Source organism: Stenella coeruleoalba (assembly GCF_951394435.1).
Source record: "Stenella coeruleoalba genome assembly, chromosome: 9".
NCBI lineage: Eukaryota > Metazoa > Chordata > Mammalia > Artiodactyla > Delphinidae > Stenella > Stenella coeruleoalba.
Window position 1 is genome coordinate 20,880,809 of NC_137155.1, and position 26,751 is coordinate 20,907,559.

General features: G+C 39.3%; 1 protein-coding gene across 11 annotated transcripts in view; it reads right to left on the minus strand.

Moving 5' to 3' along the window:
- The window catches only part of MAGI2 (membrane associated guanylate kinase, WW and PDZ domain containing 2), a 1,347,997-nt gene that overhangs the window by 161,718 nt on the left and 1,159,528 nt on the right, over positions 1-26,751 (minus strand). For all 11 annotated transcript variants that reach the window (XM_079931544.1, XM_079931541.1, XM_079931547.1 and 8 more), the window contains 2 exons: positions 15,264-15,295; positions 8,635-8,824 (listed from right to left, as the gene is read on the minus strand). In XM_079931544.1, the coding sequence (XP_079787670.1) occupies positions 8,635-8,824; positions 15,264-15,295 (222 nt within the window). The remainder of the gene's footprint in view (positions 1-8,634; positions 8,825-15,263; positions 15,296-26,751) is intronic.

The window sequence follows — 26,751 nt, forward strand, 5'->3', positions numbered from 1 at the left end:
TCTTTGAAATCATGTTAGGATATTGTGCCACCAAACACTGAAAAGTGAAAACTTCAATCAATGATTATGTTGATTTACGTACACCAGTCCAAATATTTTGACACTTACAATTATTTGGATAGTTGAAGTTATGTATAAGTAGTTGAGTAAAATTGGTCTATATTAGCAACAGGGATCCTTCATGAGAACTATGATGTCATCTATGCTACAAATAACATAAAAGTTTATGGACGTGAGTGTAAAATACTATACATATTCCATAATATATGTATGAAGTACTAAGAAAATAATGGGTATTTTATCATTAAACTTAAAAACTTAAAAGAAGACCAAATTCTGATTGCTTTCTTACTGAGCTTTGTTTGCTTTGAATAAAGAGTTCTATACTATTCAACACAAAAAATGAAATAGAAGCCTCTTGAGGGCGATAATGAGGCTGTTCCCCAGGGTATCCTGCACAGCTAGCCTCACTCATGAGGAGAATGAGACTCCCTTCCAGGCGATCTGTCTTTTCACAGTAAATTAGTTTTCCAGCAGAATTGTTATTTTTTTTAAGAACCTCCATGTTTACTGTGACTGCTTAGGATTATGAATTGAGAAATATCGTTTCATCATAAAGATGGAGCTGTAACAGGGATGGAAGATTGCTCCCTTCTAAACATTTCCATTAGTTGTAAAGGTGACACTTTACATGATCATAATCTCACTAGGACCTACTTGCCATCAGCAATTAGACTCAGTTTACTGCAGCCCCGATGGCCTCATTTTTATTCATGGAAGTACTCTGGGTTACACTGTCAACTTGTGCTACCACCAAAATGCTTTGACAAACTAAATAACTTTCAATCAAGGACTGATTTTAGAGTTTACTTCTCACATTTCCACCCCGCTTTATCCCCTGTCTGATTCCCGGAGCATTAAGTTTTAAACTACTGAATGAAATAAATTTATAAGCTATCGGATTGAATCTAATTTCTAAAATACATGGGAAAAACGTGTCTCCAACCTAACTTTTATTTCACTATCTTTATTTATTTATTTATTTATTTATTTATTTGCAGTACACGGGCCTCTCACTGCTGTGGCCTCTCCCGTTGTGGAGTACAGGCTCTGGACGCGCAGGCTCAGCGGTCATGGCTCACTGGCCCAGCCACTCCACGGCACGTGGGATCTTCCTGGACCGGGGCACGAACCCGTGTCCCCTGCATCGGCAGGCGGACTCTCAACCACTGTGCCACCAGGGAAGCCCCACTATCTTTATTACTTAGCGATTTCTTTCTCTACTAAAATGAACTACTAGAAATATAATACCCTAGTTATTTACAAAGCTACTCAAAAATACTTTTTTTTTTTTTTTGTAGTATGCGGGCCTCTCACTGTTGTGGCCTCTCCCGTTGCGGAGCACAGGCTCCGGACGCGTAGGCTCAGCGGCCATGGCTCACGGGCCCAGGCGCTCCATGGCATGTGGGATCTTCCCGGACCGAGGCACGAACCCGTGTCCCCTGCATCGGCAGGCGGACTCTCAACCACTGCGCCACCAGGGAAGCCCTCAAAAATACTATTTTTGAAATTAGATTTCCAAATTAAAATTTACATATGAAAAATGGCAAACAAACTTAACTGGACCTACTGATCTCTTTTTCAACATACTATAACTGCAAAGTGACGCATAATGTGATGTATCAGAAACTCTGACTGAAAGGCAATTTTTTTTTCACAGATCAAACCATAACATAAATTATACTCAAGACAGCAATAACGGTTTTCCTGAACAAGGTACAGGAAATTAACCTTCATAGTACAGTTGAGGACATTTTAACTGATAATGTTATTAAAATTTTCTGGTCTTTTTATGATTCTGATATTAAAGTCACTGATAAAAATGTCTTAACATTTACATATCATCTTATTTTGATTTTTCACTAAAATAAAATAGTGCTCCAGAGAACATCTGCGGGTAGTACTGGGCCACCCACAGGCCACTGGACTCCAACAGTGTCCAAGCACATTTGGCCAGGGCTTGATCTAGCAGCGTTCAGATGTGTAGATGTTCTCCTAGAAGCCAAGGCAGCCTTTCATGATCACTGAATAGCTGCGCAGCCATGAATTGATCAAAACCTTCCCTAAACCTATTGATGTTTCCAGCTTGACTGTATTGAGTATTTAACCACAAGGGCAAAGGAGAATGGAGAAAAGAAGGCTCGAACAGAAGCTTCACAGCTCTGGTTCTGAGCCCAGTGCATCTACCATATGTGTTATGGTTCCCACCACCAGTTTCCATTTAGAGCCTCGAGCGCTGTGCTGCAGTGTACGGTATTTTTACACCACCCCAGCTTCCCAAATAGCTCTGCCGTTAGGATGGGAGACAGTGCAAACTACAACTCTTGCTCACTAATAACAAGGAAAGAGCAGCAGAAAAAACAGATGGTTTAGAAATACCACCACCCATTTGGGATAAGTTATGAATTACATGCACATTACAATACCGAACAATGAAAGAATTCCACAATGAACAACAAAAGCGCAGGATAAAGGCCACAGACGTGACAAACACGATGGTCCATTTCTGATCAGCTATCACTTATAATTTCATTTCAAATATAGGATTAAAAACAGTCTTGTTCCTCCATTATGCTCTTTAACTGGCCTGTGGTTACTCTTGATTACCACCTTTGGTACAATACTCATTGCTTATTATGGGTTAATGCTTCCTAATTTCTCAAAAGAAAGACTGATTGTGTGAGCTCATTTTGAAGAAATTCCAGAGGAATTTCTGTTCTAAAGAGGTCCTACCAGAAGGCACATTATACCATATGGATCCCTGACACTTTTATGATCTACATTTGAGTGATGTCTTACTGCAAAGGAGTTTGGACATGTTGTACCTCATAAATTGTTTATTCATAATAACCAAGGTTCAATGTGAAGAAAAAAAAGTTTGGACAACCTCAGTCATAATTCAACTTGGGTTCATACCAAGGGACAGAATCATTAGGGAAGAGTTTCAGGGAACAAGGATTTTTCTTCTCTGTCTCTTTTGGTTTTCATCAGCTTGTCTGCTCCAGCTTCTGAGGCTGCAGTGGGGAGTATGCCCAAGAAATGGCCCCATGAGCTGAGGTGACAAGATAAAACTTTAGAATAAGTCTGACTTAAAGAAAAGTGAAGCAGCAGGACACGGCCCTCATTCCTAAATGATCAAGTTCCTTAGCATGATCAAAACTTTATTTTGTAAGATTCCAAAGTAAGCCATACTCATTTTCTCTGGGAAACACTTTGTATTGCCTGTTTGGCATTAAAAAGAGGAGCCAGGATAGCCATTTTTTCCGCAGTTATGTGCGTACAGTCTTCCTTAGGAGCAGAAGGACAGACAAAATTAACTCCCTTTTGGTCCTGTGATTACTGTGATGAATCTGATTTGTTCTCTGTGATAAGAATAAGAATTTCTCTTCACTTAAATGAGTAAGGCCTCACTGCCATACATTTTCTACTTAGTTTGCCATGCTCTAGACTTGCACATCTGTATGGTTTTCTGGGTATGGAAGGAGCTCACTGGGTGTTTGGCTACCAAAACAAGTTACCACATACATCTTTACCTGAAATTAGGGATAAAACATGTACGGACAAAAACTCAGGGAGCCAAACAAATTAGCTTGAAAGAAATTATTTATCTGAGTAGGCTTTAAAATTTGTATTCAAATTTAGATGTATGCTTTTCTTGGACAGTAACGATGTCTATCTCTTTAACAGACTACGTAGTAAACGGAAGTCATATCAAATGAGGACAGTCTGGAGCGTGAAAGGGGAGCTAGTAATTATGCCAGGACAATGCAGAGCAGGACTGTCTCAGGCAAACTGGCAATAAGTAGTCTTACGGGTAAGTAGGCCACTATAAAATGTTTCCTATCATATCAGACATATGTGGATGAAGCAATGATGCAATCACATATAGAGAAAGAATGGCAGGAGGAGATAGGAGGACGGAAAGCAGTGAGGGCCTTTAGAAATAGTCTTTTCCCCCCAGTGTTAGAAATGGTGTACGGAGCCCAACAGTTAAAATGTTAGCATACAAACCCAGACAATTCAAGCCTTTCCTCTTGTAACTGCAAAGAAAATTAGTCTTTCTTGCATGAGATTTATGGGAAAAGGAGGAATAAAAAATACCATGGCTTGGGCTTCCCTGGTGGCGCAGTGGTTGAGAGTCCACCTGCTGATGCAGGGGACATGGGTTCGCGCCCTGGTCCGGGAAGATCCCACACGCCGCGGAGCGGCTGGGCCTGTGAGCCATGGCCGCTGAGCTTGCGCGTCCGGAGCCTGTGCTCCACAACAGGAGAGGCCACAGCAGTGAGAGGCCCGCGTACCGCAAAAAAAAAAAAAAAAAAAAAAATACCATGGCTTATCTCATTACACAAAGGTGGGTATTTTTCTCTGCTTTCAATTTTAAAAAATCCATGTAACGGAAACAGCAAGAAGTCAATTATCAACAGAGGCTATTACACAGAGGAAAGTGAGATTTATCTAAAAGTACTGGATAGAGATGAGGGTGGGTAGATTTTTGCTATTTTCTGGAAATTGCTGGTAATGATAATAGGGTCATGTTAGTTGAATAACTAACATGGAAACCCAGAAACGCCACTGGTCAAAATTTCTTTGTGGACTATTTAGGCATGGTTCTTCTATTATGTATACAAGCTTTAAGCTTAGGTGGAATGAAGTTAATCTGGAAAAACTTTCTTTTTGCGTGGAGCTCTCCAATAAGAACTAATGAGATTTTTTGATAATTAAAAGATATTTAAGGGCTTCCCTGGTGGCGCAGTGGTTGAGAGTCCACCTGCCAATGCAGGGGACACGGGTTTGTGCCCCGGTCCGGGAGGATCCCGCATGCCGCGGAGCGGTTGGGCCCGTGAGCCGTGGCCGCTGGGCTTGCGCGTCCGGAGCCTGTGCTCCGCAATGGGAGAGGCCGCAGCAGTGAGAGGCCCGCGTACAGAAAAAAAAAAAAAGATATTTAACACAAGACATTCTCCTGATTAAATATCAATTTTGCACATGGAACGAGAAACTATGGGTCTAATTGTCTAATTATATTTAAACTATTGTCTATATTTACTGCACATTTTGCTTGTTAAAATACTGATATTATTTGCTCTGTTATATAATACAATGTCATTCAGGAATTGCTTTCCTAGGTTTTTGTCCCCAGTTTCACTGTAAGCTTCATGTGAGCAGAGATTATGCCTCATGATTTTTCTCTTGTGGAGCGCGCAGCAGAGTCTAGACACATACTGTTTCATACATTCTTGTTAATTGATGTGGAGCCTGAAGACGCCACTTCTGGGCACTCTGCCTGATGCTCTGAAGTCAGAGGCATTGCCTTGCCTGCTGGGTGGAAGAATCTTCTTCCTCTCAAGTCCCATGTCATCATAAGAAGATCTTATGAAGACAGGAGGTGTTTCTAGCCTTCCCCTCGTAAGCTTGTACTTGCCATGTTCTGTTTCCTGTGGTTCTAGTATCCTACAGTTGTCTTTGTTTAAAATCACAGCATTTTTTTTTCAGGAATACATCTTTATTAAGATGTCCTGTACATGCGTATTAAAATGTCAGCATAATCTAATTACGAGCCAAATGAGGCACAGCATCATTTACATCATTTGATAAATTTCCATCATTTGCAGGGGACTAGTGATTTGAATCCAAATACTTCTTGACAGCCTGGATATAACAAACATTCTGTAGCTCTGTATAGCAGAAGCTTGTGGGTGGAGGTACATTCTTTTATTTGGTTACTGCAACCCAGTTTTGAACGTGGATGCAAAAATTCTGTTCAGCATTAGACCTAGCTGTAAAGGAGGATACCATGAGATCACTACAGGTCAGGGAAAATGTCGAAGGACTTGGTTTAGACAGCTTTGGTTAGGATTCCCTTCCGTACTTTCTGTGGTCCCACTATTTTTTCTCCAAGGAAAAAGTTTGGGAACACAGAATAAATAGAGCCAAAGCTAAATGTTATGCATGTAATTCAAAAGAATAAGAATAGAGTGGTTCACAAAATTTCAAATATGGGTCTTTTGTTTACATGCATGCATTTCACGGTCATTAAAAGAAAACCCTATCTGAAGATGATGAGAAATAGATTGAGCTTTCCCTCCATTCATCACAAAACATTCTTTTTGAGCATTGCTCTGAAACTTTAAATGAGAGAATGAAACTTTTTCCACACTTGGAAACAGGTTGTATATAGAGGGCAAAGGTCTGTTCTGTTCTATCAAGACCCTGGCACGTGAAACTGAGAAAAACAGACTGAACCGATTAGCTATCCAGAGATTAGAGAAAGTGGTGCCGTGTTTTTTTGGCTTCCTTGTCTTCAGGGCAGAGTTTTTCTTACCTTGACATGACTTCTGTGTTTCATTCACACTCCATTTAGTGTCATGAAATAACAGGATAGAAAGAGAAGGATGGGAAAGGAAATGAGCTTGCCCTCTTTTGGCTCCTAAGAGTCGTGACCCTGAAAACATTTTCGTGACCTTAGAAACATTAGAGAGAGCTGAGAAAGCAAGAAGTAGGGGCGGGGGGTTGTGAGATGAGAGAGGCAGCCGCAGAGCACATGCAGGGCTCCGCGGGCAGTCAGGATTTTGTTGTTCAAGTGGCTTAGGACGCAAGGCAAAGGGGGTACAGAGCTCCCAGAGGAGGACTGATAAAGAAAGTCGTGGGAGGTTAAGGCAGATTGGTTTGCTAGGTTTGTTACAGGTGAGGAGCGGAAGAGCAATGAAGAGAAGGAGCATTGCAGGGGCTGGCTAAAGAAATCGGAATTCGTTTAGGGTTGAAAAGAAGGTCATGCACAATTCCTGCTCACAAACTGAGGACACAACAGCATCAGACACCATAGAGAAAAGACAGAATAAATACCAACATTGCCTTTGTCCTGAATAATAAAGCCTTGCATTGGTCAGGAAACAGCAAAAGGATGGGAACAAATGACTAATGAACGGACAAAAACAGGAGGAAGCATCTCTTGACGCTCCCTACAGGTAACCACAAAATTCAACAAGCCAAGGACAGGAGGATGATATATTCCACCTTCTGAGTTAGAACTTCACCTGTATCCTGATCTCTACTTGTTTATATTTATTCTTCTTGTCTCCCAGTTAAATTCGTGAGAGCAGGACATTTTACTCAACTTTGGTATCTTCCCATGGTACTGAGGGCCAAGTGGGTATTCAATAAATACTTGGTTATCGAAGCAGAAAAGGTATTAAGAACCGTGCTGAAATCTTGTCAAGTTTTTTCAGTATAATGACCATTAATACCCTGAATTCATACCCTGTATTATACAGTGAAAAATGCCTACTTCATTCTAATTCTATCACAGCAAAAACATTCTAACTGTACAGCCCTTTAAAGACATTTCAGTCCTTCTGCCAGAAGGAGAAGAATCAAATACAGCAGGCCTGACATAGCCAATTATTTTTATAAAGTGGCAGAGGGGCGGGGTGGTGGAGGTTTATTTTGATAAAGATGATTTCTCAATGGCCTGCTGTCCTAACTAGTTTATCAACCAAAATTACTTTTACAGAGAGTTGTAGAGGATGGGCAAAGGGATATGTCTACTTTTCCCCTTACCAGCTGGGGGTGTAATTCTCAGCCCCTGGGCTCAGCAAAGAGTAAGCAGATTTGAGATCCTCTGAGATAACACACAACTTAAAACTTGCTATTCATGCTTCAGATGATAAAGTTGGAAAGAAGACACTGGCGGAACACCAAAACAAAGGAAATCAGCAGACCGTAAATGGGAGCGCCCGGAACCAAACCCTTCTCACTAGGCTAATTTTTTCAATCCATTACTCAAGTTCATATTGTACTGTGTATTTTCCTCATATATTGTACATTCATGCCGTTTGGATTCCTGTCCTCTAACATTCAAAAGAGATGACCTGTGAGATGGTGGAAAGAGGCACAATGAACGTATATGCAATATTAAAAAGCTCTGTTTTCTAACATTTATAAAGCGCAATGAAATAATTTTAGAAGACCTTCAAATAGGATGACAAGTGCCTACACGATATTTGACGAGTTCACTTTCAAATGGGCCCCAGTGCATTAAACAAGAAGTGGAATTTCAGGTAGAAGTGATTGGTGCCTGCTCTGTGCTGCTTTCGGAACCATTACTTTCACCATTATGAGTTGGAAGGACTTGGCTAACATTTTACTCACATTCCTAAAATCTTCAATGACTACATTCATGGCTCTAAGGAAATCTAGGCTTCAGATTCAAGATCAGATTAAACATAAAAATCCCAACCGTTTCTTCTTATTATCTGGTGGCTTAAATAAAACTAGCAACCTCTTCCCCTATGACCCACCCCTGGCCCCCCAAATACATTCCTGATTTTTCTCAGGGGCTTAGGGGGAATAAAGTAGGAAACAAAATTTAAAACCAAAAGATATAAGCTTTTTCTGAGTTGACAGGCTTTTTTCTTTCTTTTTGAAAGAAAAGTTTCGATCAGCTGGCTTTACTTTTGAGATACATTTTGAAGCTCAGAATATAAAATCACCACGCCAGATCATTTCAGCCTCAATATATCTCCTGTCAGGGCTTCAGCTGTTATTAATACACCCTTGTTTTTTGTGGCTTTCACTTACGCCTACTTTCATAAATGGCTCTAGATTTCTCGTAGAGCTCATATGGGTCAGGCTTCCTTGGGTCAAAGGCCTCTGTTGAGTCAGGAAATGAACTCCTGTGAAGGGCGGGTGGGAAGGGCAGGTTCTGCGGTATGGCCGGAGCAGATAGACTCGTTTGAGGACTGCCTTGATTCTCCCATCGGTCTGTTATCTGGAAAGTGAAAGAGAACAGAGAAAATGACTGACAATGAACTCTTTCTTGCTGTTTCCCTTGTCGCATACCACAGCCCTCACCTTTAAGTTTGACTTTCTTGCCCTGTAGACTTTTCTTTCACAAAACATTCAAAACTTTGGTATAAGTGCCTTGAGAGATTCTATTTCTATATAATAAAGCAGCACAGATGGTTATAAATATATGTGTTGCCTGACTTTTGAATGTAAACTTTTATAACCTTGTCACCTACTAGCTAGTAATTTCCAGCAAATCACTTAATGTGTCAGAGTCTGTTTTTTCTCCCTATAAAATAAAGACAATATGTATCTCAAGATAATTTATCTGTCAGTGCTTATGACTGTATGGTATTGTTCCTTGTCTAAGATGGCCCCAATTCATTACACCATTTTTACTGAAGAAGAAGATGAAGTAGTCTGCATGCATCCATCTCATACCTATGCACATCCGAACCACCTCCTACACTTGAACATTCAATCACTTTCCTCACAGTTTATAAGTAATTATACAACCCTTTGGGATTTTTGAATTGTTCAAAATCTTCTACGAAGCCTCATTTACTGCTGATCTGGCGGTTTCTTCTCCAAAATGCTGCTGCTGCTACCATCATAATTTATTAATGGTCTGTAGAATACTACGCTCTTTCATATACATTACCTTCTTTGATCCTCACTATAGCCCCGTGAGGTAGAGCAGGGACTCATTCCTTTTTATCAAGGAGAAAGCCGCGTTCACCGAGATCACCTGTTTGCACAGCCAGCTTCAATAATCAGCTGATTGCTCATTCAAACTCAACTTCAGCTTTTCTGCTTTGACTAAACCTGTTGTGTGCAGGATGATATTAGGGTACCCTCTTGTCTAAAATTCTGCACTGGCTCAGCGTGGTCCTCAGGCCGCTCTCTAGTGGGACACAGTGGCTCCTGAGGGCCCAGGTCCTGATTCTCTCTCTTGTATCCACTGACGGTCTCTCCTCTCATTCCCTGTAATCCATCAGGTTCTCTCCAGGCTCTGAATCCTTGCATACTTTCTCTTTCTGCCTGCAAAGTTTACCCATTTTCCACTCTTCCATCTCCCGTCCTCATTATATCTGGATACTAGATTCAGATGAGACACCTACTCTAGAAGGCCTTTGCTGACCATTCCTGATCTGGTTACTTGTCCCTTCTGGGTGCTCCCACAGCACCCTCTACCTACCCCTCACACTCAACCGTAATTGCGAGTCTACCTTTGTCTCCGCAAATAGATTATGTTGGGGACGGAGACTGCAGGGGATGCAGTCTCTCCCACTGTTGTATTACCAATATATAGCAAGTGCTCAGAAAATGTAAATTTAGTGACTGAATGAAATCATCAGTAACATATGGTCACTTGTTCTTTCTTTAAAACCAGTTTTGATACACACTATTTTGAGCTTGACAGGATTATAACTTTCGGGCCCCTACTGCACTGTCCTGCTTCTGTTTTCATGATGGCTACATTTTGGTCAGGGCTCCAAAGCCAGCTGTCACCTATCAGTGATAATGTTTTAAAGGTAGAGAGGATTTGAGGTACTATGTACTGTGTCCTTGTGTAACACAAAGGTCCCTGTGACCCACTTATGTACTTGGGACTGTGGCAGGGGTCAGGTAAGCCAGCAAACTGGGAAAGAAATGGGTCATTGACCCTTCTCTCAATAAGACTGGTGCTACAGTCGGAATGTTTGAGGTCCCTCAAAATTCCTATGTTGACAATCTAACACCCAAGGTAATATTACTGGAATGTGGAGCTTTGGGGGAGATAATTAGGCCATGAGGCAACAGCCCTCATGAATGGAATTAGTCCCCTTATAAAGGAGACCCCAGAGAGCTCTGTAGTCCCTTCTGCCAGGCGAGGTTACAGCAAAAAGATGGCCATTTAGGAAGTGGGCTCTCACCAGAAACTGAATCTTCTGGTACCTTGATCTTGGACTTCCAGACTCCAGAACTATGAGAAATAAATTTCTGTTTTTTATAAGCCACCAGTCTATGGTATTTTATTATAACTATTGGAAGAAACTAAGACAACTGGCTTCATTTTAATTTGTTTTCTGTATGGGCTACTGACCAAGCTTTCGTTTGAACAAAGGTTCTGTAGCTAACAAAGATGGAAAACCCCTAATATTAAACATAATCTCTAGGAACATAGAGAGGTCCAGCAGCTGTCAGTGGCAGACCCTGGGTCAGAAACCAACCTATAACTATAATGGGAGTGCTGTTTGCAATAATAATACATTGAGGGGAATAACCGGTAAATTTGTTTAGGGTTCTGGCTAATTTTCTGCTCAGTGACCCTTTTGCTCCCGTTTAGTAAAAATCTTTAAATATGCGCTTCATAATTCATTTGAAAGCAAAATTTGCCTACGAAGCCATGGTGGGTTCCTTTGATCATCCATTCTCTGTGCCTCTGCTATGACAGGAAGACCCACATTGTGGCTAAAGGCATATTTTTTTATTTTTCACTTTAACTGACTTTAGGCACCATGTGGGTACATTCTGGCTATGACTTTCTCCCTTCTGTTTCCAAACATAAGATACTAAATTCTAAAAAGTAAATAAATTAGAAGTATGGTCTGAATCGCTGTAGTATCCCACTTGTCATAGGGCTTCAGCAAATGTCTATTTCTTTCTCCCATCTTCCACGGAGGGTTATCTGATTCCTCCATAAGTCTTGCTGGTATATGCACTGTCCACGTGCAGTCACTGGAGCAAACATGGTTCAGGTGAAATATTAGTATTCTAAAAAACATTCTGAAAACTACAAAATAAATAACGCTTTGGGCACTGTTTGGGAAAGTTTCTGCGGCGGATTGACAAATTCTACAATTTCTATAGCAGAGATGGAGAAATTCACTGATTCCAGTTCAGGCTTAGTAGAGCATTCACAATGTCTTGCTGTGACATGCATAAACCCTCAAGTCACTCTGTCAGGGATTTGTAAGACTGTAGAGCAGAAAATCACAGCGCCCGTGAAATACCGAAAAGGCAGACTTGCAGTCCTTCACACCCCCGCCCCCTAGACACAGAAGACCATGGAGCAAACGCCCTGCCCTGGGATCAGAGGGCACCCTCTGCTTTCTGGGACTGGTGTGCTGATCTGACAACATCTTTTGAAAGGTGCCCTTTGTTGACTTCTCCCTACTTTCTTAGATAGCTTGGTCTCTGCGCTTTTGCTTTCTAGTCGGACACCTTGTGCTCACTTGTTCCTTTCAATCTTCGTGAACCACCTAGATTCTGATCCCATCCCCTTACGCCACCTAGAGTCTTCCTGGCCTTGACCTCTAGAGAACTGTGTTTCCTGCCGGCGTTTGCCTCTCAACAAGGCTTCTGATTGAATCTTGTCCAGTCCCAGTGGTGTCCTTACCTAGGCTAATATTTATAAACACCTAACTAGAGTAAGAAACATGAAAACAAAATCATTTTCTTTATATGGCAGGAGCCTTGTATCTCTGTTGGCCTTGACGAATGAGTGAATGTCTAACTGTATGAAAGGATAGTCACTGAAGTATCAGTGGACAGGGTGGACATACAGTCCACAACGGGATATCAAAGAGTAAAACAGAAAAACCTGATCATGGTGTGGTTAATATTAGTTTTTTCACTCCACCTTCTGATTCTAGGATGCACACTGGGAACAGAGGGCTTGTGAACAAGGCAAGTTGTCCTCCCCGTGAAAACTCTACAAACTGTTTGCTTCCTGTAGAAGCTGGGGTAGCCTAAACACACCTCCTCAGGATTTTAGGGCAGGACTGGGAGATGAAGGCTTTTGGCTTGATTCAGTACTTGAAGAATGAACTTGGATTCCTTCCAGATGGAGAGACTGAGAACCCACTATAATTAATGTATTACTTGCTAAACAGAAGTGACTATCTTTTCTTTTCTTTTTTTTTTTTTTTTTTTGCGGTATGCGGGCCTCTCACTGCTGTGGCGTCTCCCGTTGCAGAGGACAGGCTCCGGACGCGCAGGCTCAGCGGCCATGGCTCACGGGCCCAGCCGCTCCGCGGCATGTGGGATCCTCCCGGACCGGGGCGCGAACCCACGTCCCCTGCATTGGCAGGCGACTCTCAACCACTGCGCCACCAGGGAAGCCCCAGAAGTGACTGTCTTGATGTGGATTAGCTTAAGGTGTGGATCAGTAGGACGGAACAGTGTCAGGAAGTGACAAGACTGGGAGAAGGAGAGACCTCATTCAAGGTAACATTTCCTTATCCTGACTAAGGATGTCATCAATCCTCTTTCAGAGGAGAGAGTGTATAAATCCAAATACAGCGGGTATGTGTTTATATATATATTTGTTGAAGTGAATAGTTTTGCAAACTACCTTCATTTCATAGGGTGATTAATTTATTAAGGGTTTATGCATGGAGGGTCTGCTTTCTAGGATGACAATAGTTTATATTTTTGAGCATGTAGAGGCTCTGCTTTAAGCACGTTACATGGACTAAGCCACAGACTCTTCAGAGTAACCATATGAGAGGAGTAGTATTATCATCCCCATTTTATAGATGAACTTGAAATACTGAAAGCTTAAGTAGCTAGTGGAAGGTACGATAGCTAGTAAGGAGAAGAAGCACAGTTTGACTGTAGGCAGTAAGCCTTCAGAACCTGCACCCTAAACCATTATTCCACACTGCCTGTCATCACAGTCCCGAGTCTGAAGAGTTTCTGGTGGATACATGGAGGATGTTAACAGTCAACAGGATGTTGACAGTCATCTATCTTCACTTAGCCTAGGACCTGGAACTCCAAGCCTTGGCTTTTGTAGGGATGTATAGGTTCAGGATTAATTGTAAATTAAGTTCATAAAACCTTTTTTTGGAATTATTGAGTACGGATGTAATTACTGTAATGACAGCAAATGCTGTAATTATGCCAAATGGTATCATTTGTGTAAATGTGGTGCCTATAAGGAAATCACTAGATTGCATAATTGTAGCACCAGGATGAGGTTGCAAGATTCCTTGTTAAATTAGATAAAGATGTGTGTAACCACAGAGCACAGATTTAACTCTGATGGTGAAAGGAAGGAATTATTTAGAGTTTGGTCAAAATAAAACCAATTTCATTTTAAATACCTCTTTCAAAATCACATGCATCACTAAGTGGTTTAACTAGGCCCAAGTGAGACCAGTTTTCCCATCTGATATTCTCTGTGGACCAGATGAGCCGAATGCTAAATGAGGACATGCTTGGTTGGAATGTTCTGACAGCTCAGCTGCTCATCACCAGCTCCGGTTTCCTCATCTGTCTTTGAGAGGAACCTGGAGCTCAGGCATATTCCAGGGCTCAATAATATTTTATTTTCACTTGTCTTCAAATAATTTTAAAGCCATGTTATTTAATTAAGACAGTTATTGCACTTGAAAAGTATGCAAAATTATATCTCCATTTCTAAAATGAGAAAATCAAGCAGTTAAATATTCCCTCAGTAAAAGAAAAAAGGGAAGCAATTAACCCAAGAATTCCCTACTCACTGGCCAAACCAGGGGCCACTGCTGTCTGAGCTGCTTACTCTGAGAGGAATGAAAAGTAGGTGGAAGATGTGATCCCCTGAGATTTTTGTTTTGTTTTGTTTTTGTTGTTACTTGAATCACTTTGCTAAGCTCTCTTCCAGTCATGAGTTTTAGCCATTCCAGTTAGGGTCGACTATTGTAACACACTATAGAATGGGATCCCAGAAAACCAGTCCCAGGTCTTGGGACTTGGATAATTACTAGTTTCAATCTAACGGCAAGTAAAGATCATCTCTAGCTGGGAAGGCAACTTGGCTAAACTTGCCTCACAAAAAGATTATTAAAATACCAGCCTTCTGGTACCTTAGCATCAAAATTTCAGGACAATTCATAAAGAAACTAGGCCCAGAGAGATTAGGTGATGGCAGAGTTCACCGGTTTCTGAAGATTCAGAAGCACCACTTTGAGTGATTGTCAGGTTTGGTAGGAAAAAAACATTTGTTTCACACACACACACACACACACACACATTTAGCTCTGTATACATTAAAAAGTAAATATAAATACACAAATATATATATACAGGTAAATTTCTTGTGGACCAGACTTAACTTGCAGGTCAAGACCTCTGGGCTTATAATTTGTACTGTTTTTAAAAATTCAATGTGATAAAAACGATAGTATTTCTGACAGGGGTAAAACAAAGTTTTCTAAAGTATTTTCAGTACACCATACTGAAGAGCGTTGATGCTCATTTTGTAAAAATATTAAAAAACAGACAGAATTGTCTTTATAGGAAAGTAAGACAAGTTATTCTTACACAGAGGATTTGCTCTTTTGACATCACAAATCTCAGAGGAGGAAGAGATTTTGAGGTCACCCAATTCAAATCTTACTTAATGGAATTGTAATAATAACTAGCAGTAAAGAAGTAGAATAATTTCAACTTACAGGCTTTGGAGTTTTCCATGGAGAAAAGAAACCTGTAATAAAGAAAACAATATTTGAACTTTGAAAATATATCCCACTACCACTTACGGGTGGCATGATATTTAGATAACTGCAAGTTATTTTAAATCGGTTAATAGCAAATAACAACAACAAATTCTGCCTGGCTGCATAGTTTTTTTCAAGGGGGCCCAAATAATTTTATTGGAATTATATTAATGATTCTAGGAATATTTCCCTATTTGGCCTGAAGATTCTGAAGCCCAGTGACAGTGAATAACTGTGCGGCAAACGATCAGTCACTTTACAAGCGCTAAGACTGAGTCATCCTTAGGGATTTGTGTGGCGCAGCCTTAGTGGGAGAGGGAGAGGGAGAGGGAGAAAGAATACAGATAGAAATTTAGATATTTAAAGGTTAATACCTTTGCTTAGTATAAGAAATAATTCTGCTTTATGTACCTGCTTTGTGTGGTTAAAAATCAATCAACAAGCCTTCATTAGTCCTAAATTTAAAAATAATGTATATACATATATTATGAATTAGATTCTATTATAATTGCTTATGGGCCTTTTCTCCCACTGAGATCTTCTCTAGAGCAGATATCTATTTTATTATCCCTCTACCCTAGTGTTAGCCCAATGTTTTTCATGAAAAAGCAGCTCAAAATGTTTGTTAATTGACTGACTAATGTATCCTCAAGGCCAGGCTTTTTTCAGCTTATTGAGCTCTTTCAATTATCACAAATGGTGCGACAATGGGACCGACTCTGTTGTGATCCGAACGACCTTTAAGATAATTAAAAGTACAGATTCATTCCTTTTTCCTTTTTTCCCCTTTATTGTTATTATTTTATCATATACTGACCCTAGCAAGCCAAAGCATGATCTAGCATACAAAACAAAATTACTTTCTTTTCACATCACCTTGTCCCTCTTTCAACGATTTCACTCATGTTCATGTTAGGTGGTGTCTGATAAAATGCCTAATAAAAAATGGAATGTTGAAAATATGCCACATAATGTTTACAACCTTTAAAAAACTGGGACTGGTACAAAATGGATTATGTTTTTCAACTATTCCCATTTATAGGAAATATCTGAAGAATCTAGGCACAATTATCTAGAAGTTAAAGCTCAGTTATGGTGTAAATACTAACTGCATCTCAGCGCAACGTTGTGAAGAGCTGATGCTGCATTTTATGAAAAGAGCGGAAGTATGTAAATCCATTATGTTCCTCAGCTTTCCTTGAAACACAGAGCTAAATTTAATGCCTAAGTATAACAACTATCTTACTAAAGGAGATGGGTAGAACTAGCTCACTTTCTCACACACGCTGTATGTATGTTCTTGTATCTCTTTCCAACTATTAAAACAATTCTGTTCAATGTGTGGTTTGATTATAATTTAATTACAAGGATTTAATCACATCCTTTTGCATAACAGCTGAGAGTAAAACTACAGATAAATACATTTCTCTCTTTGACTCACTCTGTAAAATGCCAATGAAAACAATTTGACCACTAATTAGAAAAGTGAAAAGCACTGTGACCTATTGGCCAATTAATAATTATTTTCACTGAAGGATAAAATTTATTTGCTGTTTTATGGAATTGCCGGCACAGTTCTTTTGAGAAAAGATGTCATTTACACATTCTCACAATGTCAAAACATTCAATTATTTCCTCTACTCTCTCTGTGTTCCTCCACTTTCTTCTTCTCGCAGTGCCAGAACGGATTTTGAATATGTGCTGCCTTACATCTGTTAGGTGCTGGGAGTTTCTTAGACTTACAGATGTATTGAAAATGGTTCCTTTTTATGGAGCTCTCATCTCCACATGGGGCATTATCTTAAAAGATGATTATTCCTCCTATAGAAAATGTATAATCATCAGACCTCTCAGTAGTGATGGTGTCAGAACTAAAATGGCATAAAAGGGACATTAGTCAAGATCAGACAAGAAGAGAGGACCGTTTAATTTGATCACCTATCATCACAGGCACTTTGGCTTCCCCTTCTTTTGAGGCTGTTTGACTCACTCTGACCTCAGACCACTGGCACACCCCAGGACTTCTTCACTGCGCCCATTATGGCAGTTTCCGTAATACGTCTAATGATGAGCTGTGCCTAGGAGGCTTTGGTCTCTGAAGCAACAGTTGCCCTTTCTGAGTCATTGTCCAAAAGAAGCTGCTTGCCTCAGAGTAAGTAATTTTAGGTAGTAGAAACAGTATCAGAATAGATTTCCTTAAAAATAAATAACTTATATGACAGAGCTTCTCTGGCAAATTATCAATCATGCTATAAACATTGAAATGAAGATGAATAGAAAACATCTATTTTGGGTATACCGAATTTGGCTCAGTTAATTGGTAAGGTCAAGTTTTCTATCTGATTAATCTCCAGTTTTCTGGTCAACTTCATTGGAAGAGCTACATAAACACTATAATAGTGTGGGTCAAATTATTATATATTATAAATGTATGGTAACCTTTTGTAGGGTTTACCCCTCTAAGAAATCTAGTCTATTCCAATTAACATAAAAAAAAACACCTAAAACAAAATAAAAACATTTAAATCCTTATTTCTGTAATTTTTCTTTTTCTGAAATCATTCTGGTTTGACCCAGATCACAGAAGACAGGCTTGGTGTGTTGAGACTATACTTTTATGTGTCTCACCACCTACGTTCACAGGGGCATAAGAATAGGGATATAGATAACTTTTTCTTAAGCCTTTCAGAGCTGATAGTCCTTTTTACAAAGTCAAGTTCATAAATAAGAGCTTTTTCTTTAAAATGCTAATAAAGCTTCCTTTATATTTTAGTTTATTTCTGGCCTTTATTTCACCTACTTCTACAGAAAGCGGAATATTACATTTCTCTTATGGAATTAAAATTTCTTTATAATGACTTGACCTCTGTTTTCCATACTGCTCATTTATTGAAGTGTGCTTGTGTGTGTGTGTGTGTGTACAAATGCAAACATTTATTTAACCCTAACTCTGAGACAACAAAAGTGAAAGACCTCAAGATACAGTTTTAAGCTAACTGAAACATGAGTAGGGACATTTTTAAAAGGGAAGAGAAAAAAATGGGAAAAGTTAGATGCAGCCAGTAAGGAAATTTTGATGCATTTAATATGAAGCACAAAACTGAATTAGATCTCTAAAATCTGTCTTCTTTAGAACAAGAAATAAAACTAAAATATATTTTTAATTCCTCATGTAAAAGCACAAGGAGATGGACAGAGAAACAGAAACAGTGCAAATAGCTTAGAGAAGAAATTCTGGTGCCTGAAAGTGCAAGAGCAGAGAAGACAACACCAACTTCATACTGAAGTTTAAATTAAATTCTATATGTCAACTAACAATTTTTAATAAATTACAGGAATATGGTTACCAGATAAAATATAATATGCTCAGTTAAATTTGAATTTCAGATAAGCAATGAATGATTTTGTAGTATGTCCTGTATACTGACTGCATGCGACATACATTGCATAGGACATACTTATATTAACAATTATTTGTTTATCTGCAATTCAATTTAACTGGGAAGTCTGTATTTTTATTTTTGCTAAATCTGAACACCCTGTATAGGGAACACTTTATATATGACCTGGGTAACGAGTTAAAAATAAAAACACAATAGTAATGTCTGCTGTAGGTAATATCCATTCAGTTAAGTACAAACCAAAAAAAATTTAGAATTTCCTATTCTTGCACCCCCTCCAATGTTTTCTTGCTAGGAATCTTGCTTTGGGAGAAACCTGAGAACATTCTATGCATATCATGGGATTGTGTTGGTCACCTGTTCATTAGTAACAATGTTTGACTGAGGTCTCACCTCACGTGATGCAAACTCTGTGGGGACAATGTTGGTGTCACAAAGGACCGTTTCAAATTGTGTGATGACTGGCTAGCAACACTGCCTTGTCCCAAGGGGAAAGTTCCACAAAAGTGGCTTTTTTCAGAACCTACTTCTCCTGACACATGATACCCAAAATGAAAGAACATCAATATAGTCACCGCAGCTCTGAAGGGAGAGTCATTTGTGAGTTACATTTGCATTTGTGAGTTGTTTGGTAAGAGTCTTTTTTTTGTTTGTTTTTTAAAATCATTATTCACAGGGCCCATCACAAGATGACAAACTTTCTTAAAACCACCCCACTTCGAATAAGCGATCAAAATACAATAAAGAACAACTTAACAGAGAATCCCAACATGATATCTTCAATTTGGAATAACGTCAGGGCAACTTTTTGGGATTTCTAGTAATTTCCCCAAACAGGACTAAATCTTTCAATATGCCTCTGTATTCCGTTCGATATACTGAATGAACTACCATTTGCAGAATGTGAAATGGTTTCTTCTTCAACTGAAGTACTTGCTACAACATATGACTCTGACTTTGAAAACTATCATTAGTTTCACGTATTTTATAGAAAATTCTACAGTTACTACACATGACAGAGATGCAGAGGAAACACTTTCTATTTCTCTCTTTCTTTAAGCAACAAAAAAAGAGTAGGAACCTGTTTCAGTGAAGATGTTCATGACCTGGGTTATTAAAAGCTTTGTTCTATTTTGTTTGAAAAACAAGACACAACAATGTGAATGTACTTAACACTACTGAACTGTTCACTTAAATATGGTTAATATGGCAAATTTTATGTTATGTATGTTTTATCACAATTTAAAAAATAAAAAAGCAATAAAAAAAAGGAGGAAAAAGAAACGGAGAACAAAAGTATACACATATCACATGAATGTGAGGGAAAATAAAGAGAGAAAGTAAGAAAGAAAATTTTTTTTTCACAGTCCCTGTGGCATCCTGCTGGAGGACAGGAAACTCACTTGGACACTCGCACAGACCCTTTCACCTCTTAAGTTATTCTTTCTTATAAAGGATTGTAAGCAATAAAGGGGATTCATGTTCCTACTACTGAAAATTCATGTTCCTACTACTGAAAATATTTCAGGGACAGTGAGAAACTCTTCCAATAGAGGAACTCTTTTTTTTAAAGTTTCCCAAAGAGGGGAAAAGCCCCCGGGTTTTAAAAATCTCCAGTTAAGGCTAAATTAAGGGAGAAAAATACCACTAATAAAGTTGATCTTTAATTTAAAGATCCTCCCATTTCCCCACAGCCTGGCAACTTTTCCATCAGAAATTCAGCCTTTGGTAAATGTAAGCCAGGAGGGTAATGAGCTAATTTCCATTAAAACTAGTTCAGTGTTATTCACTTTTTTCCCGGTTTTTGACTGATCACGTATTTCTTATTAAAATTCATCAAATGAGTTAAACCCTACAGTTCCTTTAGATAATTTGTTTAAGCTATTTCGAATCAGTAAAAGGGCAATTTTTCTTAATGAAACTGACCTAGGCTAAGAAACGGCCTTCCCATTAAAGACACTGCTGGTGGTACCCTAACCTCACATCACCATGTTTCAGCCAAGCAAAATACTCAATTTGCAAAGAAAATTTCAAATTAGTGGCCATCTTTGGCCTACAGAATCTCTTTTTATGTGCAGAGCTGAGGCTTTCTCTGCAATGTTTTAAAGATGGTCCTTTCTGCATCTTTTGAATAAAAGTGTTTTTCTTATAAACACTATAAAGCTGTTTTCAAATGGCCGTTTCCCCCCAAGGCTTTGTTCTTTATGGAGAGAGCGATCCGACCATTTCAAGTAATCCCAATGAGTGTTTAGAAAGGATAAGCCTGCACATGCTGTCTTCTGATAAACTCAGTTACATAAATGATATGTTCAAAATAAAGCAGCCCAGGTAGATACCCTTGAATGGGAATAAAGGAACAGACTGGAAGAGGAAGAACTGTGTCAGGGAGGTTAAAACTCAGAGTGAGGTGAGGCTTGCTGAACATATTAGCAACTACAAAGGGCTTTTTCTTCACGTTCTGAACAAGACCAAGGGCACTGAAGAGAGAAACCACTCTGTGCCTATGGTGCGCTATAAACAGTTGGCAAAGGAAATGCGGAAGGATATCAGTCCTGCAAATAGAAAAGCCCAATTCTGAGAGTAATTTTTTTTTACAATAACAAAAGCATAGCATTGTTTTTTTTTGAGAAACCAATCTAGAAACATCTTTAAGTAATTTGAGATTAAACATCGTAAATCTAATCATTAAATTACATCAATATTAAATAAATATTTATTGAGTCGTGTGTGTCTCACAAGCACCACAGATTCAACAGAGCAAAATGGAAGCTTTGGCCTTCCCTCCCACGTCTCTTCTCGTGTGTCCCCTATTTTGGAAAATTTCACTTGCCTTTCCAAGTTTTAAAAACAGGAACCTGAAAGTCATCCTTAACCTCTCTCTCTCTGCCTCGCTTCCTTATCACCAAATTCTGTCTACTCTACCTCCAAAATCTATTGCAAATCCACTTCTCTCCATCTCCACAGACACCATCATAATCCACACTCACCATCATCTCTTACTTCAACCGAAGCAAGAGCAAATTTGCGGATGCCACAGAATCTGATCACGCTTAAAATCCTTCAATGGATTCCCACACATTTGTGATAAAGCACAAAACCTCCAAGGCTTTATATAACTTTGTCCCTACTTACTCCCCAGACACCTCATGGGTTATTGCCCTTCACTCACTGAACTTCCTTGAATAAACCAGGCTTTTCTAACCACAGGGCCTTTGCACAAGCTCCTCTGTTTACCTACCCTTTTTTTTAAATTCAGTCATTTTATTTTTTTTAACATCTTTATTGGAGTATAATTGCTTTACATGTTGTGTTAGTTTCTGCTGTATAACTACCTACCTCCCCTTTTTAACCCTTCACCAAACTATCTCTGACTCCTTCTTTATGTGTCAGCTTAAACACTACCTCCTCAGGGAAGATGGCCCTGACCTTTCATTTTAAATTGAAGTTCTCCACTATAATTTTTCATTGTATCCTCTATTTTTACTTTATATGGCACTCATCACTATTTATAAATATACTTATGAAATCATATTTATGTAATTGTATTTGTGAGATTAGTTTAATGCCCATCTCCCCAACTAAAGTATTAATTCCATTAGGGGAGAAATCATATCTATTTTGTTCACAATGTATTCCCAGGATGTAGCACAATGCCTGACACACAGTAGATACTTCAATAGACATATGTGATGAATTAATAATAGAAGTGAAGAGTGAGGAGGGCAGCATGAAACAGAGTCACAAGATACTAAGGAGACTGATGAGGCATGGTGATTTGCTGGGGGCGGAGGAGTGGCATAAAGGAGAAGATGAAATCCATGAAGACTTCTAACTTGGGAAACGATACGGATGATGGTGTCATTAGCTAAGGTATGAAATATAGGAATGAGGTTTCTTTGAATGGAGTCTAGAAAGTTGGGTAATGGGCAAAATGAGTTTGAGGTGCCTTTGGGAGTTTGGGTTTGTATGTAGCTGAAATACATTTTGAAGTTTGAACCAAAGTTCATTTGGGTTCGGGTGAAGACATGTAGTAGTTTGCTCTCTTTTCCGGTGCTCAGTAGGAGTGTCGTGATTAGAGATATGTCAGGTAAAACTTAAAACGATATACCAAATTCGCGTAGCATGGGAAGAGAACTCCTCAGGGTATGCAGAATGAATGAATGTCTGGGAGCCAAGTAAACAGAAGGTTTCAAGAAGTAGTCAACAGAAATACTCATAAAACAAGGCTTTAAGTGGTTTGTGAAACATGAGTGTCACAGGTGGCCTCAGTGGAAGCAGCTGATTGTTAGGACAGAGACAGAAATCAGATTTCAGGGGGTCTGAATGAATGGAAGGTGAGGAATTGAAACTGAGAAGTGGCTATGAGGTAATAAGGTTGCCCATGAAGGGAAGATTTCTTTCAGGAGAAGCATACATTCAGATGAGAAGGTACCTGAACAGAGTCTGAAGATTCAGGAGAAAAGGGGATAATTGGTGGAATTATTTCATGATGAGATGAGAGATGGGATCTAGAGTGCAAAGGGGAGCAATTAACCTTAATTAAGAGAGAAACAGCATCCAAGTCCTTATCAAGAGGCTGGAGCAGGTCTATGCGGGAAACCTTCAGGGTCTACACCATGCGGCAGGGATGGGACTGAGTAGAAGAATTTACTCATAGTGGGTGAAAGTGGCAAAATCAGTGGGGGTTTGTAGGGGCTCAGGGTATGCAGGGAAACTGGAGGAGAGAACAAAAATAACCTGTGTCAAAATGTTTGGTTCAGAGGGATGAGACAAAGATGCAAACAGAAAAATAACTTCTGAGACAGTATTAGTAGAAAGGTCGTGCACACAGGATACGAGGTAAAACTGACTTGAGCTCTAGTCCCAGCTCCACCTGCCACTGGTTACATCACCTCACACATACTTGGGAGGGCGTGTACACCAGGACTAACTCCCAGGCTCTGAGTGAGACTCTGGATTTACTCTGAGGCTCATGCCTGGGTGGCCATTCCCTGATCTAAGGCTCAGATTCCTTATCTGTAACAAAGTAAAGACAATAATATGGATCATTGCAGGGGGAACTAAATAAAAATGCACTTTACATTTTAACAATTTAAAATGGCACACTGGAGAGGGCAGACAGCAGAAGCAAGAAGAACTACAATCCTGCAGACTGTGGAACAAAAACCACATACACAGAAAGCCAGACAGGATGAAAAGGCAGAGAGCGATGACCAGATGAAGGAACAAGATAAAACCCCAGAAAAACATCTTAGTGAAGGGAGATAGGCAACCTTCCAGAAAAAGAATTCAGAATAATGATAGTGAAGATGATCCAGGACCTTGGAAAAAGAATGGAGGCAAAGATCTAGAAGATGCAAGAAATGTTTAACAAACATCTAGAAGAATTAAAGAACAAACAAACAGAGATGAACAATACAATACGTGAAATGAAAACTACACTAGAAGGAATCAATAGCAGAATAAGTGAGGCAGAAGAACGGATAAGTAACCTGGAAGACAGAATGGTGGAATTCACTGCTGCAGAAGAGAATAAAGAAAAGAGAACGAAAAGAAATGAAGACAGCCTAAGAGACCTCTGGGACAACATTAAACGCAATAACATTTGCATTATAGGGGTCCCAGAAGGAGAAGAGAGAGAGAAAAGAACCGAGAAAATAGTTGAAGAGATTATAGTCAAAAACTTTCCTAACATGGGAAAGGAAATAGCCACCCAAGTCCAGGAAGCATAGGGAGTCCCAGGCAGGATAAACCCAAGGAGAAACACATCAAGACACATAGTAATCAAACTGACAAAAATTCAAGACAAAGAAAAATTACTGAAAGCAACAAGGGAAAAACGACAAATAACATACAAGGGAACTCCCATAAGGTTAACAGCTGATTTGTGAGCAGAAACTCTACAAGCCAGAAGGGAGTTGCATGACATATATAAAGTGATGAAAGGGAAGAAACTACAACAAAGATTACTCTACCCAGCAAGGAACTTATTCAGAATCAACGGAAAAATCAAAAGCTTTACAGACAAGCATAAGCTAAGAGAATTCAGCACCACCAAACCACTTCTACAATAAATCCTAAAGGAACTTCTCTAAGTGGTAAACACAAGAGAAGAAAAGGACCTACAAAAACAAATCCATACCAATTAAGAAAACGGTCATAGGAACATAAATATCGATAATTACCTTAAACGTGAATGGATTAAATGCTCCAACCAAAAGACACAGGCTCGCTGAATGGATATAAAAACAAGACCCGTATATATGCAGTCTACAAGAGACCCACTTCAGACACGTAAAGACTGAAAGTGAGGGGATGGAAAAAGATATTCCATGAAAATGGAAATCAAAAGAAAGCTGGAGGAGCAATACTCATATCAGATAAAATAGACTTTAAAATAAAGAATGTTACAAGAGACAAGGAAGGACACTACATAATGATCAAGGGATCAATCCAAGAAGAAGACATAAAAATTATAAATATATATGCACACAGCATAGGAGCACCTTAAAACATAAGGCAACTGCTAACAGCTATAAAAGAGGAAATCGACAGTAACACAATAATAGTGGGGGACTTTAACATCTCACTTACACCAATGGAGAGATCATCCAAACAGAAAAGTAATAAGGAAACACAAGATTTAAATGACACAATAGACCAGATAGATTTAATTGATATTTACAGGGCATTCCATCCAAAAACAGCAGATTACACTTTCTTCCCAAGTGTGCAGAGAACATTCTCCAGGATAGATCATATCTTGGGTCACAAATCAAGGCTTGGTAAATTTAAGAAAATTGAAATCGTATCAAGTATCTTTTCCAACCACAACGCTATGAGACTAGATTTCAATTAGAGGAAAAAATCTGTAAAAAAATACAAATACATGGAGGCTAAACAATACGTTACTAAATAACCAAGAGATCCCTGAAGAAATCAAAGTGGAAATCAAATAATACTTAGAGACAAACTACAGTGAAAACATGACAATCCAAAACCTATGGGATGCAGCAAAAGCAGTGCTAAGTGGGAAGTTTATAGCAATACAAGCCTATCTCAAGAAACAAGAAAAATCTCAAATAACAATCTAACCTTACACCTAAAGGAACTAGAGAAAGAAGAACAAACAAAACCCAAAGGTAGTAGAAGGAAAGAAATCGTAATGATCAGAGCAGAAACAAATGAAATAGAAACAAAGAAAACAACAGCAAATATCAATAAAACTGGGCTTCCCTGGTGGTGCAGTGGTTGAAAGTCCGCCTGCCGATGCAGGGGACGTGGGTTCGTGCCCCCATCCGGGAGGATCCCACATGCCGCGGAGCGGCTGGGCCCGTGAGCCATGGCTGCTGGGCCTGCGCGTCTGGAGCCTGTGCTCTGCAGTGGGAGAGGCCACAGCAGTGAGAGGCCTGTGTACCGGAAAAAAAAAAAAAAAAAAAAAACAATAAAACTAAAAGCTGTTCTTTGAGAAGATAAACAAAATTGATAAACCATTAGCCAGACTCATCAAGAAAAAGAGGGAGAGGACTCAAATCAATAAAATTAGAAATGAAAAAGGAGAAGTTACAACAGACACTGCAGAAATACAAAGCATCCTACGAGACTACTACAAGCAACTCTATGCCAAAAAAATGGACAACCTGGAAAAAATGGACAAATTCTTAGAAACGTATAACCTTCCAAGACTGAACCAGGAAGAAATAGAAAATATGAACAGACCAATCACAAGTAATGAAATTGAAACTGTGATTAAAAATCTTCCAACAAAAAAAAGTCCAGGACCAGATGGCTTCACAGGTGAATTCTATCAAACATTTAGAGAAGAGCTAACACCCATCCTTCTCAAACTCTTCCAAAAATTGCAGAGGGAGGAACACTCCCTAACTCATTCTATGATGCCACCATCACCCTGATACCAAAACCAGACAAAGATACTACAAAAAAAGAAAATTACAGACCAATATCAATGATGAATATAGATGCAACAATCCTCAACAAAATACTAGCAAACAGAATCCAGCAACACATTAAAAGGATCATAC